At 47.8% G+C, this 16,296-nt stretch overlaps 1 protein-coding gene across 2 annotated transcripts in view; it reads left to right on the plus strand.

Annotated features, from left to right (window-relative positions):
* The window catches only part of nid1a (nidogen 1a), a 98,697-nt gene that overhangs the window by 19,994 nt on the left and 62,407 nt on the right, over nt 1-16,296 (plus strand). For both annotated transcript variants that reach the window (XM_071391266.1, XM_071391267.1), the window contains exons 2-10: nt 4,756-4,971; nt 5,187-5,279; nt 5,445-5,674; nt 7,931-8,250; nt 8,442-8,582; nt 9,017-9,268; nt 10,293-10,493; nt 13,477-13,619; nt 14,008-14,098. In XM_071391266.1, the coding sequence (XP_071247367.1) occupies nt 4,756-4,971; nt 5,187-5,279; nt 5,445-5,674; nt 7,931-8,250; nt 8,442-8,582; nt 9,017-9,268; nt 10,293-10,493; nt 13,477-13,619; nt 14,008-14,098 (1,687 nt within the window). The remainder of the gene's footprint in view (nt 1-4,755; nt 4,972-5,186; nt 5,280-5,444; nt 5,675-7,930; nt 8,251-8,441; nt 8,583-9,016; nt 9,269-10,292; nt 10,494-13,476; nt 13,620-14,007; nt 14,099-16,296) is intronic.

Here is a 16,296-nt window from a genome sequence, read left to right on the forward strand (position 1 = left end):
ATGTCCTGATGCAGACCCTGTCTGACTATGTGGGCTGTTAGTCTCTCTATGTCCTGATGCAGACCCTGTCTGACTATGTGGGCTGTTAGTCTCTATGTCCTGATGCAGACCCTGTCTGACTATGTGGGCTGTTAGTCTCTATGTCCTGATGCAGACCCTGTCTGACTATGTGGGCTGTTAGTCTCTCTATGTCCTGATGCAGACCCTGTCTGACTATGTGGGCTGTTAGTCTCTCTATGTCCTGATGCAGACCCTGTCTGACTATGTGGGCTGTTAGTCTCTATGTCATGATGCAGACCCTGTCTGACTATGTGGGCTGTTAGTCTCTATGTCCTGATGCAGACCCTGTCTGACTATGTGGGCTGTTAGTCTCTATGTCCTGATGCAGACCCTGTCTGACTATGTGGGCTGTTAGTCTCTGTGTCCTGATGCAGACCCTGTCTGACTATGTGGGCTGTTTGTCTCTCTATGTCCTGATGCAGACCCTGTCTGACTATGTGGGCTGTTTGTCTCTCTATGTCCTGATGCAGACCCTGTCTGACTATGTGGGCTGTTTGTCTCTCTATGTCCTGATGCAGACCCTGTCTGACTATGTGGGCTGTTAGTCTCTATGTCCTGATGCAGACCCTGTCTGACTATGTGGGCTGTTAGTCTCTATGTCCTGATGCAGACCCTGTCTGACTATGTGGGCTGTTAGTCTCTATGTCCTGATGCAGACCCTGTCTGTCTATGTGGGCTGTTAGTCTCTATGTCCTGATGCAGACCCTGTCTGACTATGTGGGCTGTTAGTCTCTCTATGTCCTGATGCAGACCCTGTCTGACTATGTGGGCTGTTAGTCTCTATGTCCTGATGCAGACCCTGTCTGACTATGTGGGCTGTTAGTCTCTATGTCCTGATGCAGACCCTGTCTGACTATGTGGGCTGTTAGTCTCTCTATGTCCTGATGCAGACCCTGTCTGACTATGTGGGCTGTTAGTCTCTCTATGTCCTGATGCAGACCCTGTCTGACTATGTGGGCTGTTAGTCTCTATGTCATGATGCAGACCCTGTCTGACTATGTGGGCTGTTAGTCTCTATGTCCTGATGCAGACCCTGTCTGACTATGTGGGCTGTTAGTCTCTATGTCCTGATGCAGACCCTGTCTGACTATGTGGGCTGTTAGTCTCTATGTCCTGATGCAGACCCTGTCTGACTATGTGGGCTGTTTGTCTCTCTATGTCCTGATGCAGACCCTGTCTGACTATGTGGGCTGATGTCTCTCTATGTCCTGATGCAGACCCTGTCTGACTATGTGGGCTGTTAGTCTCTATGTCCTGATGCAGACCCTGTCTGACTATGTGGGCTGTTAGTCTCTATGTCCTGATGCAGACCCTGTCTGACTATGTGGGCTGTTAGTCTCTATGTCCTGATGCAGACCCTGTCTGTCTATGTGGGCTGTTAGTCTCTATGTCCTGATGCAGACCCTGTCTGACTATGTGGGCTGTTAGTCTCTCTATGTCCTGATGCAGACCCTGTCTGACTATGTGGGCTGTTAGTCTCTATGTCCTGATGCAGACCCTGTCTGACTATGTGGGCTGTTAGTCTCTATGTCCTGATGCAGACCCTGTCTGACTATGTGGGCTGTTAGTCTCTCTATGTCCTGATGCAGACCCTGTCTGACTATGTGGGCTGTTAGTCTCTCTATGTCCTGATGCAGACCCTGTCTGACTATGTGGGCTGTTAGTCTCTATGTCATGATGCAGACCCTGTCTGACTATGTGGGCTGTTAGTCTCTATGTCCTGATGCAGACCCTGTCTGACTATATGGGCTGTTAGTCTCTATGTCCTGATGCAGACCCTGTCTGACTATGTGGGCTGTTAGTCTCTATGTCCTGATGCAGACCCTGTCTGACTATGTGGGCTGTTAGTCTCTATGTCCTGATGCAGACCCTGTCTGACTATGTGGGCTGTTAGTCTCTCTATGTCCTGATGCAGACCCTGTCTGACTATGTGGGCTGTTTGTCTCTCTATGTCCTGATGCAGACCCTGTCTGACTATGTGGGCTGTTTGTCTCTCTATGTCCTGATGCAGACCCTGTCTGACTATGTGGGCTGTTTGTCTCTCTATGTCCTGATGCAGACCCTGTCTGACTATGTGGGCTGTTAGTCTCTATGTCCTGATGCAGACCCTGTCTGACTATGTGGGCTGTTAGTCTCTATGTCCTGATGCAGACCCTGTCTGACTATGTGGGCTGTTTGTCTCTCTATGTCCTGATGCAGACCCTGTCTGACTATGTGGGCTGTTTGTCTCTCTATGTCCTGATGCAGACCCTGTCTGACTATGTGGGCTGTTTGTCTCTCTATGTCCTGATGCAGACCCTGTCTGACTATGTGGGCTGTTTGTCTCTCTATGTCCTGATGCAGACCCTGTCTGACTATGTGGGCTGTTAGTCTCTATGTCCTGATGCAGACCCTGTCTGACTATGTGGGCTGTTAGTCTCTATGTCCTGATGCAGACCCTGTCTGACTATGTGGGCTGTTAGTCTCTATGTCCTGATGCAGACCCTGTCTGTCTATGTGGGCTGTTAGTCTCTATGTCCTGATGCAGACCCTGTCTGACTATGTGGGCTGTTAGTCTCTCTATGTCCTGATGCAGACCCTGTCTGACTATGTGGGCTGTTAGTCTCTATGTCCTGATGCAGACCCTGTCTGACTATGTGGGCTGTTAGTCTCTATGTCCTGATGCAGACCCTGTCTGACTATGTGGGCTGTTAGTCTCTCTATGTCCTGATGCAGACCCTGTCTGACTATGTGGGCTGTTAGTCTCTCTATGTCCTGATGCAGACCCTGTCTGACTATGTGGGCTGTTAGTCTCTATGTCATGATGCAGACCCTGTCTGACTATGTGGGCTGTTAGTCTCTATGTCCTGATGCAGACCCTGTCTGACTATGTGGGCTGTTAGTCTCTATGTCCTGATGCAGACCCTGTCTGACTATGTGGGCTGTTAGTCTCTGTGTCCTGATGCAGACCCTGTCTGACTATGTGGGCTGTTTGTCTCTCTATGTCCTGATGCAGACCCTGTCTGACTATGTGGGCTGTTTGTCTCTCTATGTCCTGATGCAGACCCTGTCTGACTATGTGGGCTGTTTGTCTCTCTATGTCCTGATGCAGACCCTGTCTGACTATGTGGGCTGTTAGTCTCTATGTCCTGATGCAGACCCTGTCTGACTATGTGGGCTGTTAGTCTCTATGTCCTGATGCAGACCCTGTCTGACTATGTGGGCTGTTAGTCTCTATGTCCTGATGCAGACCCTGTCTGTCTATGTGGGCTGTTAGTCTCTATGTCCTGATGCAGACCCTGTCTGACTATGTGGGCTGTTAGTCTCTCTATGTCCTGATGCAGACCCTGTCTGACTATGTGGGCTGTTAGTCTCTATGTCCTGATGCAGACCCTGTCTGACTATGTGGGCTGTTAGTCTCTATGTCCTGATGCAGACCCTGTCTGACTATGTGGGCTGTTAGTCTCTCTATGTCCTGATGCAGACCCTGTCTGACTATGTGGGCTGTTAGTCTCTCTATGTCCTGATGCAGACCCTGTCTGACTATGTGGGCTGTTAGTCTCTATGTCATGATGCAGACCCTGTCTGACTATGTGGGCTGTTAGTCTCTATGTCCTGATGCAGACCCTGTCTGACTATGTGGGCTGTTAGTCTCTATGTCCTGATGCAGACCCTGTCTGACTATGTGGGCTGTTAGTCTCTATGTCCTGATGCAGACCCTGTCTGACTATGTGGGCTGTTTGTCTCTATGTCCTGATGCAGACCCTGTCTGACTATGTGGGCTGTTAGTCTCTATGTCCTGATGCAGACCCTGTCTGACTATGTGGGCTGTTTGTCTCTCTATGTCCTGATGCAGACCCTGTCTGACTATGTGGGCTGTTTGTCTCTCTATGTCCTGATGCAGACCCTGTCTGACTATGTGGGCTGTTAGTCTCTATGTCCTGATGCAGACCCTGTCTGACTATGTGGGCTGTTAGTCTCTATGTCCTGATGCAGACCCTGTCTGACTATGTGGGCTGTTAGTCTCTATGTCCTGATGCAGACCCTGTCTGTCTATGTGGGCTGTTAGTCTCTATGTCCTGATGCAGACCCTGTCTGACTATGTGGGCTGTTAGTCTCTCTATGTCCTGATGCAGACCCTGTCTGACTATGTGGGCTGTTAGTCTCTATGTCCTGATGCAGACCCTGTCTGACTATGTGGGCTGTTAGTCTCTATGTCCTGATGCAGACCCTGTCTGACTATGTGGGCTGTTAGTCTCTCTATGTCCTGATGCAGACCCTGTCTGACTATGTGGGCTGTTAGTCTCTCTATGTCCTGATGCAGACCCTGTCTGACTATGTGGGCTGTTAGTCTCTATGTCATGATGCAGACCCTGTCTGACTATGTGGGCTGTTAGTCTCTATGTCCTGATGCAGACCCTGTCTGACTATATGGGCTGTTAGTCTCTATGTCCTGATGCAGACCCTGTCTGACTATGTGGGCTGTTAGTCTCTATGTCCTGATGCAGACCCTGTCTGACTATGTGGGCTGTTAGTCTCTATGTCCTGATGCAGACCCTGTCTGACTATGTGGGCTGTTAGTCTCTATGTCCTGATGCAGACCCTGTCTGACTATGTGGGCTGTTAGTCTCTATGTCCTGATGCAGACCCTGTCTGACTATGTCAGCCAACCCGTGTTGTTGCTGATTGACAGTATGTGTTTGTTTTACATTTCAGATCAACACCAATGGGTTCGTTGCCATGGCAGAGCCCAGTGCTGAGTCCACATACCTTGGTAAGATGCCCGCCGGGTTCGGCATGATCGCGGCCCTGCACGGCGACCTGGATACTGGTGACGGCGTGGGTAAGGTGTACTATCGTCAGGACTCCAGCCCAGCCACCCTGCGGCAGGCTGCAGAGCAGATCAACAGGGCTTTTCCAGAGGACGATGAGGTGAGAGAGAGAATGTACAGAGAAAGAGAGAATGTACAGAGAGAGAGAGAGCGAACATATGTTTTACTTTAACCAAGACATTGTACAACTGGCAATAAGCTGAATTGCGAGTACAATTTACATTGTAAAAATATTTCACTAAAACACTAAAGAAAATACATACCGTTAGTCTAAGCACTGAATGAATTAAAGTAGCTGTTACTTGTTTTTATGAGGTGGAGCCGGAACACACGGTGGTCGTCACCTGGGTAGATGTGGCTTCCAGTCAACACCATGACCACAGCAGAGGAGACGGACTGGAGAAACAGGTGACATCAGAATTACCAGTCAATCAATCAATCAAGTTGATGTATTAATGTGGAAAGAGATTTAACAAAATGCTTTAGAGTTGCCCGGCCTGGACCCCAGAGTGAGTGACATTCTTGTGTCTGACTCGTAACAAGGTAACCGTGTTGTAACCTGTCTTTCAACAGAGGAATAGCTTCCAGCTGGTGATCGCGTCAGCTGAGACCACCTCCTACGCCATCCTGCTCTACCCCAGGAAGGGCATGCAGTTTGCCTCCACAGCTGTAGGAGGCAGTAGTCAGGCCATGCAGGCGGGCTTCAGTCAAGGGCTGGTTAACTACCTGGTGTTCAGCACCCGACAGGGACCGTACTACCGCATCACCACCGAGAGGGAGACCTCTGTCAGGGCGCTAGCAGAGTAAGTACTGGACTTTTTATTTATTTAAATAACAGGGAAGACATATTTACAACCTGGAATTAAAATTGATTTTTGTGGGGTTTGTATCATTTGATTTACCCAACATGCCTATCACTTTGAAGATGCACATTTTTTTATTGTGAAACAAACAAAACATTCACCTGATCAACAGTCAGGGCAATAGCATACATCGTAGTATCATCTGCATATAGATAAACATTTCAAAGATTGGACCAATAGTGTCTATATAAATAGTGAAGAGAACAGGTCCCACCATCGACCCCTGTGGTACACCTTATCTACTTCTAGAAAATCAGACTTAACCCCATCAATCACGATGGCCTGAGTTTTGTCACTAAGATCATCATGAAACCATGAGCAGGCGTCAGAGCTCAGGCCTATCGAGGACAACTTATTTTAATAAAATAACATGATCAACAGTATCAAAAGCTTTTGACAGGTCCACAAACAAAGCAGCACATTTCATTGTGGTGTCTAAAGCATTGACAAGATCATTAACTACTGAAGTGTTTACTGTAATAGTGATATGTCCAGGACTAAACCCTGATTGGATGTCCAGGACTAAACCCTGATTGGATGTCCAGGACTAAACCCTGATTGGATGTCTTGGACTAAACCCTGATTGGATGCCCAGGCCTAAACCCTGATTGGATGTCCAGGACTAAACCCGAATTGGATGTCCAGGACTAAACCCTGATTGGATGTCCAGGACTAAACCCTGATTGGATGTCCAGGACTAATCCCTGATTGGATGTCTAGGACTAAACCCTGATTGGATGTCCAGGACTAAACCCTGATTGGATGTCCAGGACTAAACCCTGATTGGATGCCCAGGCCTAAACCCTGATTGGATGTCCAGGTCTAAACCCTGATTGGATGTCCAGGCCTAAACCCTGATTGGATGTCCAGGACTAAACCCTGATTGGATGTCCAGGACTAAACCCTGATTGGATGTCCAGGCCTAAACCCTGATTGGATGCCCAGGTCTAAACCCTGATTGGATGCCCAGGTCTAAACCCTGATTGGATGTCCAGACCTAAACCCTGATTGGATGCCCAGGCCTAAACCCTGATTGGATGTCCAGGACTAAACCCTGATTGGATGTCCAGGCCTAAACCCTGATTGGATGTCCAGGACTAAACCCTGATTGGATGTCTAGGACTAAACCCTGATTGGTTTACATTCGAAATACATTTCTCAGATAGAAAAGAGAAAAGTTGTACATTTACCAAGGATTAGAGAATCTTAGCTAGACAAGGAAGCCTTGAAATGGGGCGATAATGATGAGGATCACTACTATCCCCCCTTATGGAGCGGCAGCACAAGAGAGGATTTCATACTTTCTGAATATTTCCTAATAACAATGTTAAATAAAAATGGTGGGTTATTGAGCCAACAACTTAACACAAGGCTCTTGCAGAGTAAGTTGTGATACTTTGTCACGGAAGACCAAGGTATCCCGGTCCTAGATCTGTTTGTAACCAAGGTATCCCGGTCCTAGATCTGTTTGTAACCAAGGTATCCCGGTCCTAGATCTGTTTGTAACCAAGGTATCCCGGTCCTAGATCTGTTTGTAACCAAGGTATCCCGGTCCTAGGTCAGTTTGTAACCAAGGTATCCCGGTCCTAGGTCTGTTTGTAACCAAGGTATCCCGGTCCTAGGTCTGTTTGTAACCAAGGTATCCCGGTCCTAGGTCTGTTTGTAACCAAGGTATCCCGGTCCTAGATCTGTTTGTGCTGTCTTGCCAACTCTTGTGGTCCTCTGTCAGCTGTTGGCAAGACAGCACAAACAGATATGGGACCAGGCTAGAATGTTTTGTAGCTAGACTTTTTAATTAAAAAAAATAATGTTTAACCTTTATTTAACTAGGCAAGTCAGTTAAGAACAAAGTCTTATTTTCAATGAGGCCTAGGAACAGTGGGTTAACTGACTTGTTCAGGGGCAGAACGACAGATTTGTACCATACTCAGGGATTTGATCTTGCAACCTTCCGGTTACTAGTCCAACACTCTTACCACTAGGCTACCTGCCGCCTCTACACTCTAACCACTAGGCTACCTGCCGCCTCTACACTCTAACCACTAGGCTACCTGCCGCCCCACTTTGTTCCACCAATGTCTGTGAGGGAGGTCATGTTTGGTTTCCCACAGAAGTACAGAGATGATACTACAGGATCAGGCCATTCCTTTTGGCAGTTCCTCTAGTGATCACTCTTCCTGCTTTGTCTATCTCCAGGGAGACCAACTCAGGTAAGCGAGGCGTGTGGGTGTACGAGATTGGGACTTCCCCTTACTTCACCAGCGTGGCCCCAGGAGAGGTGACAGACCTGCCCCCAGACACAGGCCTGGAGTCAAGGGTCTCGGAGGAGGCTACCTCAAAGAGGTATCCTGCAGGAGGGCAGCGGGTGACGTATTCTCCCTACGAACCGGAGGAGGAGGTGTACCGCAAGGAGCAGCCTCACCAGGGACCTCACCACGGGGGCCAGTTCACAGTCCACACGGTCCAGTACCAGCCTCAGGTGGTGGTAGTAGATGATGGAGACATCAACGTGGATGGTGGGTTCACATTGTATGGTAGCATGGGGGAAAATAACTTCACTTTGAATTCTAGAACTTCGTTTAGAATTTTAAATTCTAGAACTACTTTTTGAATTTTCGAACTTTGTTTAAAATATTATAACTACTTTGTTCTAGATTATTATTATTTTTGAATTCGCTAACCTTACTGTCGTCTTCTCCTCTTACAGTGTTCTCCTACAACTCTGAGACATGTGCCAACAACAGAAACAAGTGTTCCACCTTCGCCGACTGTAAAGATTACGCCAGCGGTTACTGTTGTCACTGCCGGCCCGGCTACTACGGCAACGGAATACAGTGCGTGTCAGAGGGTAAGTCCCCAATTTTCCTCAACTCCATAGCTACTTAATTTTTCTACTTTTCTGAACCAAAACTAAATTATCACTAAGCAAATGATCAATAAGAATATCTATCAGGTGTGCCAACGATCATGATTGTGATCTTGTAAGTCCCTCTGGAGATAGAGGGTCGGCTAAAAGGCTGACATGTGAGCGGTAACTGTTGCTGTGGTTCTTTGAGATGTGGCAACTCATTGCTAGCTCGTCAATTAAAAGTTAACTAGCCAGTCGTTTCAGATAACGTTAGCTAGCTACAAAAATGACAAAGTCTACTTCTGTCTATCAGACAACCGCGTACACAGAGCGACTCTTCACAGATTTGTTGCTGTTTTGTCTATCAGGGAAGCCACAGTGAATTCGTAACATCTGTGACAATAGACAGTAATCTTCTTCTTCGTTTTTATCAGGTAAGCCCCAGAGGATGAACGGCAAGGTGAACGGCAGGGTGTACGTGGGCAACTCTCCGTCTCCCGTCGAGTTCAACAGCAACGACCTGCACTCGTACGTGGTAGCCAATGACGGCCGAGCATACGTGGCCATCAGCACCATCCCTGCCAGGCTAGGCCCCTCCCTCCTGCCTCTGTCAGCCCTGGGAGCAGTCATCGGATGGGCCTTTGCCCTGGAGCAGCCTGGATACAAGAACGGATTCAGCATCATCGGTGAAACCAAGTCTACCTTGACGAATTGTCCTAGAATTTTTGTGCTCTTGATTAATAAGCTAACACAGTGGTTTTCAAACCTCTCCTCGAGGGATCCCCCAGACATTTCACATTGAACAATGTTGTTGGAACTAACTCACCTGATTCATCTAGTCAAGGGCTTCATGATTAGTTGACAAGTTGAAGGTCAGACTGTGCATTACAGTAGGAACTTCCTGAGCTTTTACATAGTGTTCTTACTTGTCATTGTATTTGATATACAGGAAGTCTGGGGTTTCTAGTCCTGATGTGATTCACAGCTGCTGGGTTATACTGCAGCTGCAATACCACTTAGTCAGGCCATACATACACACACACACACACACACACACACACACACACACACACACACACACACACACACACACACACACACACACACACACACACACACACACACAAGCACGCAAACACACACACACACACACACACACACACACACACACACACACACACACACACACACACACACACACACACACACACACACACACACACACACACACACACACACACACACACACACACACACACACACACACACAAGCACACACACACACAAGCACGCAAGCACACACACACACCCACCCAGGAAATGGCCAGCTGTCTTCTAGATATCTCCCACCACATTCTCCTCACATTACTTCAGAGCAGAGAGTGTTAGGAGGAGGACAGAGGACCAACGTTCAGTCCAGGCCAAGCATGTTTGCCTTAACCCTGACCTCTCGCTGTGTGTGTGTGTGTGTGTGTGTGTGTGTGTGTGTGTGTGTGTGTGTGTGTGTGTGTGTGTGTGTGTGTGTGTGTGTGTGTGTGTGTGTGTGTGTGTGTGTGTGTGTGTGTGTGTGTGTGTGTGTGTGTGTGTGTGTGTGTGTGTGTGTGTGTGTGTGTGTCAGAACCCAGGACTCTCTGGAAAACAGTGGCAATTGTTGCTGTTACTGAGTGGACTATGCTGGCAATGTAAATCAATGAAATGTCTCCTCTCCAGGTGGGGAGTTTACGTGTCAGGCCGAGGTGACCTTCCTACCAACCCAGGAGAAGCTGACCATCAAACAGGTGTTCAGTGGAATAGATGAGCATGATCACCTGGTGGTCAGTACCACTCTGGAGGGACGTGTCCCCGAAGTCCTCCGAGGATCCACTGTCCAGATAGAACCCTACTCTGAGATCTACCAGTACAGCTCCAACAGTAAGTCCTCTAACCCCTAACCCCTCCCAGTACAGCTCCAACAGTAAGTCCTCTAACCCCTAACCCCTAACCTCTAACCCCTAACCTCTAACCCCTAACCCCTAACCCCTCCCAGTACAGCTCCAACAGTAAGTCCTTTAACCCCTAACCCCTCCCAGTACAGCTCCAACAGTAAGTCCTTTAACCCCTAACCCCTCCCAGTACAGCTTCAACAGTAAGTCCTCTAACCCCTAACCCCTAACCTCTAACCCCTAACCTCTAACCCCTAACCCCTCCCAGTACAGCTCCAACAGTAAGTCCTTTAACCCCTAACCCCTCCAGAAGGACACTGATCATAATAGATGTGTCTATCTCTCCAGTCTCCTGGCTACAGTTAACAGTAACACACTGAATCACACAAGTAGAAATACTGCCACCAATTATATATTAGAAATTGGGTGGAAAGAGCCCTGAATGTCGATTGGCTGAAAGGCGTGGTATATTAGACCGTATGCCACAGGTATGACAAAACATGTATTTTTACTGTTTTAATTACGTTGGTAACCAGTTTATAATAGCAGTAAGGCACCTCAGGGGTTTGTGCTATATGGCAAATATACCACGGCTAAGGGCTGTGTCCAGGCACTCCGTGTTGCATTGTGGGAAAGAACAGCCCTTAGTCTGACCTTTTTGCTTAAATATACAACGATGTTTGATAAAACTAGACTCTGCATCCAATATGATTCTAAATGCATTCTAAACAGGATTATAAAGGATTCTAAACAGGATTCTCTAAAGATTCTAAACAGGATTCTAAACAAAACAGAATTCTAAACAGGATTCTAAAGGATTCTAAACAGGATTCTAAAGGATTCTAAACAGGATTCTAAAGGATACTAAACAGGATTCTAAAGGATTCCAAACAGGATTCTAAAGGATTCTGAACAGGATTCTAAAGGATTCTAAAGGATTCTAAACAGGATTCTAACAGGCTCTAAACATAGAAGTAGATATCTATTCATAGGTTCCACCTCCGTCACTCGGTCACGTCTTGCCATTGTTATGAACGTTCTCAAGCCGCCCTCTTCCGGCGGTGCCATAGTGGTGCCCTACAGTGGTGATCAGCCCAGTCATTCTGGACAGAGGCTAACTACTGTTTAGTCTAAATTACACTATAGTGCCTGGAAATACCATGATATCGCTAAAGTAATCAAATATTTAATAGGAAACTCCTTTGCCAGCATTATCATAAAATTGACTTTAGACAGATGGCAATGTTGTCATTAGCTAGCAAAGTTCGTAAAAAATTGCTAGCAATGATAACATCAGCTAGCTAAAATCCGGAGGCCTCCCCTCAATCTTAGCTAGCTAGCTAACGTTATACTGCATCTAAAGTCAATCTGGTGACATCAAAAATATTACGAAAAGTTTCCCTACTAATTATTTGTCTCCCTTTGAATGCCGTTGTATTTCCAAGCCACTGTAATGGACGTTTGATTAAATCTTCACCAGCGCTCATTGACGATGCGTTGACTAGAATGCTCAGTCGGGCATCAGTTCAAAACGAACGTTCTGAACAGTATTGTGAGGAAACATGCATGGACAGGCTCAGTGATCATCAGTGATCATGTGACCTGGTGTCTGTCCCATCAGTGATCATGTGACCTGGTGTCTGTCCCATCAGTGATCATGTGACCTGGTGTCTGTCCCATCAGTGATCATGTGACCTGGTGTCTGTCCCATCAGTGATCATGTGACCTGGTGTCTGTCCCATCAGTGATCATGTGACCTGGTGTCTGTCCCATCAGTGATCATGCTGTGTGTGTCTCCTCTGAGCCTGGTGTCTCTCTCCTCCTGTAGTGATCACGTCTTCCTCTGAGCCTGGTGTCTCTCTCCTCCTGTAGTGATCACGTCTTCCTCTGAGCCTGGTGTCTCTCTCCTCCTGTAGTGATCACGTCTTCCTCTGAGCCTGGTGTCTCTCTCCTCCTGTAGTGATCACGTCTTCCTCTGAGCCTGGTGTCTCTCTCCTCCTGTAGTGATCACGTCTTCCTCTGAGCCTGGTGTCTCTCTCCTCCTGTAGTGATCACGTCTTCCTCTGAGCCTGGTGTCTCTCTCCTCCTGTAGTGATCACGTCTTCCTCTGAGCCTGGTGTCTCTCTCCTCCTGTAGTCTTCCTCTGAGCCTGGTGTCTCTCTCCTCCTGTAGTGATCACGTCTTCCTCTGAGCCTGGTGTCTCTCTCCTCCTGTAGTGATCACGTCTTCCTCTGAGCCTGGTGTCTCTCTCCTCCTGTAGTGATCACATCTTCCTCTGAGCCTGGTGTCTCTTTCCTCCTGTAGTCTTCCTCTGAGCCTGGTGTCTCTCTCCTCCTGTAGTGATCACGTCTTCCTCTGAGCCTGGTGTCTCTCTCCTCCTGTAGTGATCACGTCTTCCTTTGAGCCTGGTGTCTCTCTCCTCCTGTAGTGATCACGTCTTCCTCTGAGCCTGGTGTCTCTCTCCTCCTGTAGTCTTCCTCTGAGCCTGGTGTCTCTCTCCTCCTGTATTGATCATGTCTTCCTCTGAGCCTGGTGTCTCTCTCCTCCTGTAGTGATCACCTCTTCCTCTGAGCCTGGTGTCTCTCTCCTCCTGTAGTCTTCCTCTGAGCCTGGTGTCTCTCTCCTCCTGTAGTGATCACCTCTTCCTCTGAGCCTGGTGTCTCTCTCCTCCTGTCGTCTTCCTCTGAGCCTGGTGTCTCTCTCCTCCTGTCGTCTTCCTCTGAGCCTGGTGTCTCTCTCCTCCTGTAGTCTTCCTCTGAGCCTGGTGTCTCTCTCCTCCTGTAGTCTTCCTCTGAGCCTGGTGTCTCTCTCCTCCTGTATTGATCATGTCTTCCTCTGAGCCTGGTGTCTCTCTCCTCCTGTAGTCTTCCTCTGAGCCTGGTGTCTCTCTCCTCCTGTAGTCTTCCTCTGAGCCTGGTGTCTCTTTCCTCCTGTAGTCTTCCTCTGAGCCTGGTGTCTCTCTCCTCCTGTAGTGATCACGTCTTCCTCTACAAGGGACTACACTGTGAGTCTGGATGATGGCTCTGCTGAGACCAGAACGTACCAGTGGAGGCAGACCATCACCTTCCAGAGCTGTCCACATGACGAGGCCGCAAGGGCCGTGCTGCCCACACAGGTACACACTAATCAACCAATCAATCAATCAATCAATCACACTCGACTGATTGAGTTACGAACCACTGCCACTGTGCCCAAGACCAAGGCACTAAGCAAGGACAAAATGCTCTCCATCCAACAGCTGACTCTGTTACTCTCAGTGTGTGTGTGTGTGTGTGTGTGTGTGTGTGTGTGTGTGTGTGTGTGTGTGTGTGTGTGTGTGTGTGTGTGTGTGTGTGTGTGTGTGTGTGTGTGTGTGTGTGTGTGTGTGTGTGTGTGTGTGTGTGTGTGTGTGTGTGTGTGTGTGTGTGTGTGTGTGTGTGTGCGTGCGTGCGTGCGTGCGTGCGTGCGTGCGTGTGTGTGTGAGAGTTCTAACCAAATGTTTTAATTCAGTATTTCTTCTACAGATGCTGAGCGTGGACCAGGTGTTTGTGATGTACGACTCCAACAACGAGCTGATCCGATACGCCATGAGCAACAAGATCGGTGATGTCAACGGTGAGGTCACTTCCTGTCTGAGGTTATTCTTGTCTCTCTGAATGGTCTGATTTCCCTTCCTTCCTTCTTCCTGTTTAGACCGATGTAAATTCCTCCTCCCTAATTGATACGTCTTTCTGTTTGGTCTTCTTTTGTCTTATCTGTAGACGGTTTCCAGTAGTAGTCGTTTCCTACATCCTGTTTCAGACGGATCTTCCTAATTGAGAGCCTTCCAGTTTTGTCGATGGTTTCTGGTAGCGCCAGTTTTGGAGAAGTAGCAACAATCACCTACAATATAATATGAAACATTGTCTAAATGTGTGATAACCTAGTTCTTAACTACATTGATAATGGGATATTAAACCAGCACTTCCCAACCTCGGTCCTAATCATATATAACACTACACAGCTGATTAATCAATGTATTAAAAACGCTGTATTCAACTGTACTGGTTGTGTTTCTGTCCAGGAGGCCAGCAGGAAGTGGAGAATGCTGTATTAAACTGTACTGGTTGTGTTTCTGTCCAGGAGGCCAGCAGAAAGAGGAGAATGCTGTATTAAACTGTACTGGTTGTGTTTCTGTCCAGGAGGCCAGCAGGAAGAGGAGAATGCTGTATTAAACTGTACTGGTTGTGTTTCTGTCCAGGAGGCCAGCAGGAAGAGGAGAATGCTGTATTAAACTGTACTGGTTGTGTTTCTGTCCAGGAGGCCAGCAGGAAGAGGAGAATGCTGTATTAAACTGTACTGGTTGTGTTTCTGTCCAGGAGGCCAGCAGGAAGAGGAGAATGCTGTATTAAACTGTACTTGTTGTGTTTCTATCCAGGAGGCCAGCAGGAAGAGGAGAATGCTGTATTAAACTGTACTGGGTGTGTTTCTGTCCAGGAGGCCAGCAGGGAGAGGAGAATGCTGTATTAAACTGTACTGGTTGTGTTTCTGTCCAGGAGGCCAGCAGGGAGTGGAGAATGCTGTATTAAACTGTACTGGTTGTGTTTCTGTCCAGGAGGCCAGCAGGAAGAGGAAAATGCTGTATTAAACTGTACTGGTTGTGTTTCTGTCCAGGAGGCCAGCAGGGAGTGGAGAATGCTGTATTAAACTGTACTGGTTGTGTTTCTGTCCAGGAGGCCAGCAGGGAGTGGAGAATGCTGTATTAAACTGTACTGGTTGTGTTTCTGTCCAGGAGGCCAGCAGGAAGAGGAGAATGCTGTATTAAACTGTACTGGTTGTGTTTCTGTCCAGGAGGCCAGCAGGGAGTGGAGAATGCTGTATTAAACTGTACTGGTTGTGTTTCTGTCCAGGAGGCCAGTAGGGAGTGGAGAATGCTGTATTAAACTGTACTGGTTGTGTTTCTGTCCAGGAGGCCAGCAGGAAGAGGAGAATGCTGTATTAAACTGTACTGGTTGTGTTTCTGTCCAGGAGGCCAGCAGGGAGTGGAGAATGCTGTATTAAACTGTACTGGTTGTGTTTCTGTCCAGGAGGCCAGCAGGAAGAGGAGAATGCTGTATTAAACTGTACTGGTTGTGTTTCTGTCCAGGAGGCCAGCAGGAAGAGGAGAATGCTGTATTAAACTGTACTGGTTGTGTTTCTATCCAGGAGGCCAGCAGGAAGAGGAGAATGCTGTATTAAACTGTACTGGGTGTGTTTCTGTCCAGGAGGCCAGCAGGAAGAGGAGAATGCTGTATTAAACTGTACTGGTTGTGTTTCTGTCCAGGAGGCCAGCAGGAAGAGGAGAATGCTGTATTAAACTGTACTGGGTGTGTTTCTGTCCAGGAGGCCAGCAGGAAGAGGGGAATGCTGTATTAAACTGTACTGGGTGTGTTTCTGTCCAGGAGGCCAGCAGGAAGAGGAGAATGCTGTATTAAACTGTACTGGTTGTGTTTCTGTCCAGGAGGCCAGCAGGAAGAGGAGAATGCTGTATTAAACTGTACTGGTTGTGTTTCTGTCCAGGAGGCCAGCAGGAAGAGGAGAATGCTGTATTAAACTGTACTGGGTGTGTTTCTGTCCAGGAGGCCAGCAGAAAGAGGAGAATGCTGTATTAAACTGTACTGGTTGTGTTTCTGTCCAGGAGGCCAGCAGGAAGAGGAGAATGCTGTATTAAACTGTACTGGTTGTGTTTCTGTCCAGGAGGCCAGCAGGAAGAGGAGAATGCTGTATTAAACTGTACTGGTTGTGTTTCTGTCCAGGAGGCCAGCAGGAAGAGGAGAATGCTGTATTAAACTGTA

Source organism: Salvelinus alpinus, chromosome 3 (assembly GCF_045679555.1).
Source record: "Salvelinus alpinus chromosome 3, SLU_Salpinus.1, whole genome shotgun sequence".
NCBI classification, from domain to species: Eukaryota; Metazoa; Chordata; class Actinopteri; order Salmoniformes; family Salmonidae; genus Salvelinus; species Salvelinus alpinus.